The 11,573-nt window shown below is 42.3% G+C and overlaps 1 protein-coding gene across 1 annotated transcript in view; it reads left to right on the top strand.

Moving 5' to 3' along the window:
- The first annotated feature begins 4,929 nt into the window (after positions 1 to 4,929).
- The window catches only part of LOC142663862 (hexokinase HKDC1-like), a 39,458-nt gene continuing 32,814 nt past the window's right edge, over positions 4,930 to 11,573 (top strand). The window contains exons 1-2 of the mRNA XM_075842695.1: positions 4,930 to 5,006; positions 10,331 to 10,493. Of these exons, the coding sequence (XP_075698810.1) occupies positions 4,944 to 5,006; positions 10,331 to 10,493 (226 nt within the window). The 5' untranslated portion in view covers positions 4,930 to 4,943. The remainder of the gene's footprint in view (positions 5,007 to 10,330; positions 10,494 to 11,573) is intronic.

Here is an 11,573-nt window from a genome sequence, read left to right as displayed (position 1 = left end):
ATTCATCTTAAATATAACTAATTTCAGAAAATGCATGGCTATAGAGATATTTGTAAATTGAATGTCCATGGGGAACTCGCACTGTTAGTTCCTGTAGTCGTTAGTTTCGTACTCCAGGTGAATTCTTTTTTTTAAAGAGGACGTGCATGCGCAGATAGCACAGCACTATCCTCTGCGTCTACAGGTCCTTCTCAATTAATTAGAATATCATCAAAAAGTTAATTTATTTCAGTAATTCAATTCAAAAAGTGAAACTCCTGTTATATAGATTCATTACACCGAGTGATCTATTTCAAGCATTGTTTTCTTTTAATTTTGATGATTATGGTAACCGTTAATGAAAACCCAAAATTTAGTCTCTCAGAAAATTAGAATATTGGGTAAAAGTTGAAGATTGTCGTCTCATGGTGTCACACTGTAATCAGCTAATCAACACAAAACACCTGCAAAGGTTTCCTAAGTCTTTAAATGGTCCAACAGTCTGGTTCAGTAGGCTACATGATCATGGGGAAGACGGCTGATTTGACAGTTATCCAGAAGATAGTCATTGAGACCCTCCACAAGGAGGGTAAGCCACAAATGGACATTGCTAAAGAAGCTGCTGTTCACAGAGTGCTGTATTCAAGGATATTAATGGAGAGTTGAGAGGAAGGAAAAGGTGCACAAGCAACAGGGATAACCGCAGCCTTGAAAGGATTGTCAAGAAAAGGCCATTCAAGAAAGTGGGGGAGATTCACAAGGAGTGGACTGCGGCTGGAGTTAGTACTTCAAGAGAGACCACACACAAACTTATCCAGGGCATGGGCTACAACTGTCACATTCCTCTAGACGTCAGAAGCGTCTTACCCGGGCTAAGGAGAAAAAGCACTGGTCTTCTGCTCAGTGGTCCAAAGTCCTGTTTTCAGATGAAAGTAAATTTTGCATTTCATTTGGAAATCGTGGTCCCAGAGTCTGGAGGAAGAGTGGAGAGGCGTCAATCCAAGTTGCTTGCAGTTCAGTGTGAAGTTTCCACAGTCAGTGATGGTTTGGGGAGCCATGTCATCTGCTGGTGTTGGTCCACTGTGTTATATCAAGTCCCAGAGTCAATGCAGCGTCTAGCAGGAAATTTTAGAGCACTTCATGCTTCATAAAGCTTGTCAGGGAGATTCTGATTTCATTTTCCAGCAGGTCTTGGCACCTGCCCATACTCCCAGATTACCAATACCTGGTGTAATAACCACAGTATCACTGCGCTTTATTGGCCAGCAAACTCACCTGACCTAAACCCCATAGAGAATCTATAGGATATTGTCAAGAGGAAGATGAGAGACACCAGACCCAACAATGCAGACGAGCTGAAGGCCACTATCAAAGCAACCTGGGCTTCCATAACACCTCAGCAGTGCCACAAGCTGATCACCTCCATGCCACGCCGCATTGATAACACCTCAGTAGTGCCACAGGCTGATCGCCTCCATGCCACGCCGCATTGATGCAGTAAGTCATGCAAAAGGAGCCCCGACCAAGTATTGAGGGCATATACTGCACATACTTTTCAGTAGGACAACATTTCGGTGTTAAATCATTTTTGAAATTGAGCTTATAAAATATTCTAATTTTCTTAGAGACTAAATTTTGAGTTTTCGTTAACTGTTCGCCGCAATCATCAACATTAAAAGAAAAAAAATGCTGGAAATAGATCGTTTTGTGTGTAATGAATCTATATAATATGAGTTTCACTGTTTGAATTGAATTACTGAAATAAATTAACTTTTTGACTTTATTCTAATTCATGGAGAAGGACCTGTATAAGCAGATCGTAGTGATCTCACTCACTGTGACACTCCCCCCTTCACCTGCACTGAGGCTCCATGCACACGACCGTGCTAGTAACTACAGGCACGAACGACCGCGGACAGCCGTCTGTATTTACAGGCCGTGCTCCCATTGTAAAGTATGGGAGCACGGTCCGTAAAATGAAAAAAAAATAGGACATGTCCTACTTTTTCGGCAAGTTTCTACGGCACGGATACCTTCCTGTAAATATAACGGGAACTAATGGGCGTGTAAGTTACGGGTGATTTTACAGTCGTGTGCATGGGGCCTGAGAGCACGGCTCTGTAACCATGTGGATCAGATTTGAACAATTCGGATCTACGTGCTGCAGCATTTTTCCATGCAGAAATCGACCTGCAGATTTTAAAATCTGAAGGATGTTCATTTCTGCTGATGATTTCCACCGCGGATTACATCCCTTTCATTGTAGAGGGACAAAATACACACTACACTCGGATTTGTGGCAGATTTTTCCACCGTGTTTGAAACCAGCAGAAAAACAAAAATACAAAAGTAACTGATGACAGAAGCCGTCCTCCTCGTATTCACCTCACTCCTCTTACCCTAGACTCGCTGCACTAACCAAGGGAAGATGAGAAGGAAAAATATCAAATCTTTCTTTCTGGCAGGGCAGAGAGCTGGAATCCTGCTCCCAAAGTCCTGAATACTTTTTCATATATTCCTATCGGTTTATTTTATGTAATAAAGAAATGTCTTGTATTATGTTTATATATTTAAAGCAATTGTGTGTGTGTGTGTGTGTATAAATATATATTTTCAGGGATCCGCTCCAACTCAAAATAGGAGTAGTGCATGATAATATATGGGCTTTATTTTTATATTTAGTGCCTAATACATATTATATATATATTTTTTTTTATTGTTAAATAATGCCGCTATACAATATATTTGTGATAAGCAGCAAAACATTCAATAACATGTTATAGAGACACACGAAGCTGGAAAAGGTTACAAAACATTGCTAAAGACCTAGGTTTACAAGCCACTGTTAGACAAATTGTCTACAAATGGAGGAGATTCACGACTGTTAGGGTATGTTCACACACTAATTACGGACATAATTCTGGCGTTTTTGCCCCGAATTACGTCTGAAAAATGCGGCTTGAAAGCGTTGACAAACATCTGCCCATTGAAAGCAATGGGCTGACGTTTGTCTGTTCACACGAGGCGTATATTTACGCGCCGCTGTCAAATGATGGCGCGTAAATCGACGCACGCGTCAAAGAAGTGACCTGTCACTTCTTGGGGCGTAATTGGAGCCGTTATTCATTGACTCCAATGAAAAGCAGCGCCAATTATGTCCGTAATGGACGCGGCGTTCAAGCGCCTGCACATGCCGTTACGGCTGAAATTACGGGTATGTTTTCTCCTGAAAACATCCCCGTAATTTCAGCCGTTACGGATGCTGTCGTGTGAATATACCCTCAGGCTGGATTCACACGAGCGCGTTCGGTCCGTAATGGACGGAACGTATTTCGGCCGCATGTCCCAGACCGAACACACTGCAGGGAGCCGGGCTCCTAGCATCATAGTTATGTACGACGCTAGGAGTCCCCGCCTCGCTGCGGGACAACTGTCCCGTACTGTAATCATGTTTTCAGTATGGGACAGTAGTTCCACGGAGAGGCAGGGACTCCTAGGTCCCCTGCAGTGTGTTTGGTCCAGGACTTGTGGCCGAAATACGTTCTGTCGTTTACGGACCGAACATGCTCGTGTGAATCCAGCCTAACTGCTCTCCCTAGGAGTGGGCGTTCTGTTAAGATCACTCCAAGAGCACAATGGGAAATCCAACTGCGATGCACTGTGTTCTGACACCTTTTTATCATAGCCGGCATTTTCAGTAATTTGGGCTTCAGTGGCTCTTCTGTGGGTCTGGACTAGACGGGTTACCCCTATAATAAGCCTTGGGCGCCAATGACCCTACTGCCGGTTATCCTCCCTTGGACCACTTTTGGTAGGTACTAACCACTGCATATTGGAAACACCCCACAAGACCTGCTATTTTGGAGATGTGTCTAGTTATTACAATTTGGCTCTTGTCAAAGTTGCTCAGATCCCAACACTTGCCAAACACATGTCCCTCTTCTCTCCCCTACTGTTAAGATTCTACCTAAAACTCTAGCGTGTTAAGGGTGAGAGTTTCTGACAAAGTGGGTGACTAGTTCTAAGACGCTATCATCCTACCTTTGCATCCAAAAGTCTCGCTTCAAAGGGAGGGATGCGCTTGTTTAATGGTGGTACTCTGCAGGCTGCAACCTCTCCTCAGCGCTAAGGTGGGCTGTCTGGGCCCCTGGGTTGCTCCCCTTGCAGGAGCGGTGCTGCGGTGGCACTGGTAGCAATGCGGTGAAGTGGCAAGTGGGCTTATACAGTTTGATCAAAATGTTAACAAAGAACCTCTTGTTCGGGTTTTTAAATTATGCCTAGTGAAAATCACGTGCGTCGCACGGACCTATGTTAGTCAATGGGGCCGTTCAGACAGTCCGTGATTTTCACGCAGCGTATGTCCGCTGTGTAAAACTCACGACATGTCCTATACTTGGCCATTTTTCACGCATTGAAGTCAATGGGTGTGTGAAAATTGCACACGCCACACGGAAGCACTTCCGTGTGTCACGCGTGATTCGCGCAACAGTAGATAAAGAAATGAAGGAAAAAATAAAAGCACTTCCTTCATTTATTTTTCTAAAGCGCAAAAGCGTGTGTCATAAGGATGGCATATGCGTGAAAATCACGCAGCCACGCACCATTCATTGATGACACACGGAACTGCAACGCGCGCAAAACCCTGCATTTTTTGCACACGCTCGTGTAAATCCGGCCTTAAAAGAAGTCTCAGAACTTACACTCCATGCACTTGTATCTTCTATATAATCCATAAAAAGGTATCTGTGCAAATGACTCATTCCCCGCAGCTTAATCAATATCTAGTCCCAGCAATAAACCCAGAAAAGTGTTAATGATTGAACCAGTATAGTGAATCACTGCAGCCTTTGTCTTCACATTTTTCTCAGCGCTCTGGTAATAGTTGCATGTGGACCTTTCTCCTATATGAACTTCATTAGAACTTTTTTTCCGCAGACTATAATTTTTTTACACTTTGGTCTAAAATGTTTGCTGTACATTTGATATCGTTTTGGTTCACAAAACTAAAAGAAGATCAGATAAAGAAGGTAAGCGGCGGCGTTCCTTTTTGTTAATGTGTAAATGTACTGATCAGTTATTAAGGTAAAACGGGGATTAGTGAATACCTGAGTTTTTAATGAGTAAAGATTACAGAATGTTTATTCAAATAGTCATGCTTTGATCTCACATATGAATTACGTATATAGTATTTTCTATAGGGTCTCTTTACGGAACATGCCCTATACAGTCCTTCATCTGACTTCATAGAACTTCACTCAGCACATCATTTCTCTGTGAGCACATACAGTACACGGTTCATTTATAATATTTGCCTATCCATCGCCAAACAATAAATGACAACTATAATAAGTCTGTGAATACCTAAGCTGGTAGAACGAGTTCCAGACATATCAATATATTTTATTGAGATTTTCCTGGTAAACGGAAGTCAGAAATTGTCACGCCAACTCAATGTGGAAGAGAATTCTGGGTAACGAATACAATTTTTTTTTTTTTAGTAGTGTATACTGTTCAATTTTTACAAATCCAAGAGATATGATTTCTGGTGTCGGTCACTAGCCGGAATGTGTGCACTCGTCACTAGTTTATTGACTCCAATAGGGACAGACTGTTGTATCTGTGGTTGAACTCCATCTGCAGCTTTGTACCTGCAGTCATTCTTCACTGAAACATTTGAACAGGAGTTACAGTTACCTGTGTTCACTCATTTCAGGTTCAGTCAATACTGTGCTACTACTTTAGTGTAACTATGGGGGTGGGGGGGGGGGGACATATATAATTTATGGAAAAGTATTTGTTTAATGTATGTTTTGATTGGTCATTTTAGAATTACTCCTTTGTCCACTGTGTCCAAAATATTCAAAGTAGAACTATAGATATATGTAAATTATGCCTATCGTTCTAACTACTTGTACAATTATAGACATATACGTTTTAAAACGATAGGATACAACATATTTAGGAATTTACATTCAGTGGTCGCTGTATTAGGGACATCTCTTTTTCTACTGGTTAGGACTCTCTTACCACTTCTTGACTTGGCTATATAGAGTAGGAATGCAGCACAGCAAAATGGTAAATGGGTGCCAGACGTCAGACTCTCGACCCCAAACCATTCAAACAATACCCAAAAACAAAAGAGACAGCAGCACTACAATAATTACATGAAAAAGTGTAGGATTTATTCACACAACGTTTCTGTCTGCATCTTGGGGCCTTTCTCAAACATTAGAAGCTAGACAGACTGGGGCCATAAAAACTTGTAAATGGTCAATAACAATACTCAGGTAGTCTGTAGGAAAACATTCCCCCACACCAGGGTTGTAATGAATGGTGTTTGGAGTTACTTTTATGTTCTTGTAAGGGTATGTTCACACGGCTTATTTTCGGCCGTTTTTCAGGCCATAAACGGCCGAAAAATTGGAAGCAGAACGCCTCCAAACGGCTGCGTAAAAAAACGGCCGTGAAAAAGAAGTGCATGTCACTTCTTCAGCCGTTTTTGGAGCCGTTTTTCTTTGACTCTATAGAAAAACAGCTACAAAAACGGCCATAAAAAACGCAGCGAAAATCGCGAGTGGCTTAAAAAAAAGTCTGATAATCAGAAGCTGTTTTCCCTTGAAAACCGCTCCGTATTTTGAGACGTTTTTGAGTTTGTGTGTGCACATACCCTAAGAAGTCTTTCGAGATCACATTTCTTGTCTACATTGTGTTGCCAAGACATGATTTGCTGATTAGATATTTGCACTACGATTATATTTTGTTCACTGAGTATATATCATTGTGATAGACCTAAGTATATTACTCCTAAATGATAGAATAAAGGCCCTTATACACTGGCCGATAAGCGACCGATGCAGCGAGCGCCGATCATCGAGACATCGGTGATCGGCGCTCATTTGCTCCAGTCACACGGATCTATGGATGGGGACTAACAGTCGTTACTCCGATCGCTCGTCCCAATATTATCATGTCTGCAGCGTGTCTCCCTGTTTACACAGGGAGATGTGCTGCCGACAACTATAATATTTCACTTTTTTAAAACGATACGACCAGCAGATTATCGAGCGTTTACACAAGGCAATTATCGGAAACCCTTGTCTGCACGATAATCGTGCAGTGTAAAACCCCCTTATTTCAGGGGTTGAAGTAAAGTTAAAGTTGTTTTTTTTTTCCCAAATACTTTTGTGGCATATACTCTGAGGGTCTGACTGTTGTGAATTTCAAGAGCGGGGTGCCTTGTCTCCTGTATATATAATTGGAAACCCACTTAGGAACACAATGCTAGAGAATCACCCAAGTACAAGATGTCTTATGTACTACCTGCACCTCATCGCCCAGTTGTCTTCCATACGCTCAGGATCACACACAGTTTTGGCTCCGTTTTTTTTAGCCAAAGTCAGAAGTGGAAGAATGGAAAGGTATAAAGAAAAGAGTCATGCATCGCCTTTCTTTTGAGTCCACTTTAGTGTTTCACTAAAAATGCTAAACCAAAAACTGCATTAAAACTTTGTGTGTGATCCTGCCCTAAAGCTTCATGTCCAAAGGGCTTCAGCTAGAGCTTAAACGCAACCTGTCCCATCGGGCATGCTATCCAAGGTACAGGTAGCATTTTATAGAGCAGAAGGTGCTAAGTAGTAGGGCTGGGCGATTATGATTTACATAAAAATCACGATTAATTGAACGTCTAGCGTCGATTGTGATTAATGAATGATTATTTAGACCACACACCTTTTTGCATGCCATTCCCCCTATTTGCATGCTACGCTATTGATTATTTACCCCCTGAGCCTGCTGTATACTACTGTATATAATATACCCCCTGACACTACCCCTAGATAGTATATTGCCCCCATATTTCTCTCCACACAGTATAATGCCCCTACAACTGCCCTCACCGCAGTATATTGCCCCATAACTGCCCTCCACACAGTATAATGCCCCCCATAACTGCCCTTCATACAGTATAATGCCCCCATAACTGCCATCCACACAGGTTAATGCCGCCATAACTGCCTTTCACACAGTATAATGCCCTACAGCTGCCCCATACACTATAATGCCCCTATAACTGCCCTCCACACAGTATAATGCCCTCTATAGCTGCCCTCCACACAGTATAATGCACCCAATAGCTGCCGCCACACAGTATAATGCCTCGTATTGCTGCCCTCCACACAGTATAATGAACCCTATAGCTTCTCCACATAGTATAAAGCCCCACACTGTATAATACCCAACAGCTGCCCCCATGCTGTATAATGCCCCACAGTTGCCCCCACGCTGTGTAATGCCACACAGCTGCCCCCACGCTGTGTAATGCCACACAGCTGCCCCCACACAGTATAATGCCCCAATAGTGCCTAATAAAATACATACTTGCCTAACCCCGTTCCAACGATGAGTGGAGGAGATCCCTCTGCTTCTCCAGTCTCTGTGGCTCGGTACAGACAGATGCAATGACATGACTACCCTGCGCCTGCCTGCGTCAAGCCGTGAGCGTCTGCGATACATAGTGAGTGGTAGAGCAGGGACCTTGCGGCTCCCTGCTCTACCATTGGATTCAACTGTATCTGAATCTTGAGAATGCAGATACAGTTGAAACTGGGAATTTTTAAAAAAAAAACTGATAGTTGCAAAATGACATCTGTTAATTGCGCTGAATTTTGATTATGTTTTTTTTCCGATTAATTGCCTAGCCCTACTAGTAGATTGATTGGTTATTCCTGCTCACTGTGAGCTAAAGAGTCTAGTTGGCGGTCTTAACCATTGATTGACAGCCTGCCCTGCATTAGTGTGCATAAAGAAATAGCTGCCAGTGAGACCGTCCACTGGACTCTTTAGCACACGGTGAGCAGGAATATGTATCAATAAATTAGAAGTTATCCTGAACCTTTTCCCCAAAAAACTATATATGAATCTGCTCAGCTCCTCCTGCTCTATAACACGCTGTCTGCAGATGGGACAGCAAGTTTCACGTAACAAGTTCAGTTTAATAATTAAAGCAAATTTCATGTCAATGTTTTTATTTTTCAATTTTAGATCATTTTTGGTTATGATTCCCCGCTGTAATTTGTTTCTGGATGTACTGGTCACTAGTGTGTATGAATTATAGGCGTACAAGCACTCAAATCAATCATCCTGATACTTTTCGCAATGATTTTTCTCAAAACAAGATAGGATCAATTTTTTTTTAACAAACAGCCAATTAGAAATTAGTCTGAATGATCTTGAGCACTTATTATCATTTGAGCTTATAAAAAAATCTGGTAGCGTAATGTACGCCTATACAGAAAAATGTGGCGAGCATAAGTACACGTTGCTGTGCCCAACTCCACATGCACACATTGTCACTCACTTCTCTAAGTCTAACTTCACACCTGCCTTGTATTCGTAACCCTCATTCATTTTTAGATCAGAATAGATCCGTTAGCGTCCTTTATGTCAGTCATCCGTTTTTTTGAAGGAGTGCAAGACTTTTTTCTCCATTCAAAAAAACTGATGTCTAACGTATGGGTTATAATTATCATTGGTGTCAATGCACAACTGATACAAATGCATTGTAATTCGTTTGCATCCATTATTTTAATACCATCCGCTGATCTAAAAACTGATTAGAGTAACGCATTACACAACCCAGGTGTAAACTTAGCCTAAGGCCTTATTCACACGAACGTGTTTAACGTTCATGATACGCGCGTGAAAATCATGCGCGTCGCACGGACCTATGTTAGTCAATGGGGCCGTTCAGACAGTCCGTGATTTTCACATAGCGTGTGTCCGCTGCGTAAAACTCACATGTCCTATACTTGGCTGTTTTTTGTGCAACACGCACCCATTGAAGTCAATGGGTACAGGAAAATCACGCACGGCACACGGAGGCACTTCCGTGTGTCGCGCATAATTCGCGCAACAGTAGATAAAGAAATAAAGGAAAAAATAAAAGCACTTCCTTCATTTCTTTTTCGAAACATCAAAACCGCGTGTCATAAGGATGGCATATGCGTGAAAATCACGTAGCCACGCACCATTCACTGATGACACACGGAACTGCAACGCGCGCAAAACGCTGCATTTTTTTGCGTGCGCAAAATGCACACGTTCGTGTGAATAAGGCCTAAGAATTTCTGTGACAAGCTATCAGGCGGGAAATTCACTTCTTTGCTCCAACTGCAAATCTATGCAAGCACATTGCAAAGCATGTAAGTAGGCCTGTCGTAAACTTTTTGAAAAGTGGGAACCTGCAGATATTGCAGCCCTGATAAGTGACCAATCCATAGGCTCTAACAAAAAAATGGAACCTACTGATTAAGTGAATTAGGTGAACGATTATTTTTTAACTGTGCACATACAGGTGGACCGATTCTTGTACCATATGCGTCTGTCAGATGAAACTTTGATGGATATTATGACACGTTTCCAAGCAGAGATGGAGAAAGGGTTAAAGAAAGATACAAATCCAACTGCCTCTGTCAAGATGTTACCAACATATGTCCGGTCAACTCCTGACGGATCTGGTAAGTGGTTCACCGTACAGAAATCATCTGTGATGGGATTGGAAGTCACGTTACATCAAAGCAATCTTAAGAAATTTGCAGCTTTATTATTTACACTGGAGTCGGTCCTGAGTATTTTATTGACGTTCTAGGTTTAAATATCTGACCATAGGCAACATCTTTATAGAGTTTGTAAGCCCCCCCCCCCCCCCGTGGGGGTCCGAGCACTGAGAACCCCGCCTATAGCCGATGTAGTGGTGTACGGGCTCAATAGAAAGTCTATGAGCCTGTACACCGCTACATCGGCTTTCCGGAGAAAGCCGAACAGAAACAAAGCGGCTAAGCGCTCACACGAGTGCTTCTGCCGCTTCGTTTTAGCGGTTGGTGGGGGTCTCACTACTCTGACCTCCACCAATCAAAACTTCTGACATGTCACTATGACATGTCAGAAGTTTGTTGAACATTTAGTTACCCTTTAGGGCTAGTTTACATAGGCAGATATGTGCCCATAAAAAGCGCAGATTGCCGATAATTACAGATCAATCAGTGCTCGTTTAAAGGCCCTGTACATGGGCCGATGTAAACTGTATGGCGACGAATGATTGTTAATACAATCATCCAGTCCCCCATATAGTTTACATAATGTCAGCAGCACATCCCCTGTTTACACGGAGGGATGTGCTGCCGACATCAATGATTTTCAAGGCAGCATAAAAGATTAAATCAGCTGACAAACACGCAGTTGCTCATTTGTCGGCTCATTGCTGCCCTGTTTACACAGGGAAATGATCGGGAACAAGCGTGTGCAAGAACGCTCGTTCGCCCGATCATTGGACCATTTCAATTGGTCTATAGAGTAAACTGTAATTAACAATATTATTTCCTTGTCTTTTTTGTTTACTTAAAATGATTGTACTCTCTTCCTTGTATTTAAATGGTGCAGACCAGTTTCAGCATGTTTTTTGAAAGCCCACTTTGACCTGAACTATTGCTGCTTGCCTGCGCTGAATGCTCTAAGGCCTTGTTCACACAGAGCAGATTTGCTGCAGATTTTGCATGCATTTTTTTAAAGCCAGAAATAGATCTAGGAGTGCAGACCTA

Source organism: Rhinoderma darwinii, chromosome 11 (genome assembly GCF_050947455.1).
Source record: "Rhinoderma darwinii isolate aRhiDar2 chromosome 11, aRhiDar2.hap1, whole genome shotgun sequence".
Taxonomy (NCBI): Eukaryota; Metazoa; Chordata; class Amphibia; order Anura; family Rhinodermatidae; genus Rhinoderma; species Rhinoderma darwinii.
This window is presented reverse-complemented; position numbering and strand designations above follow the sequence as displayed.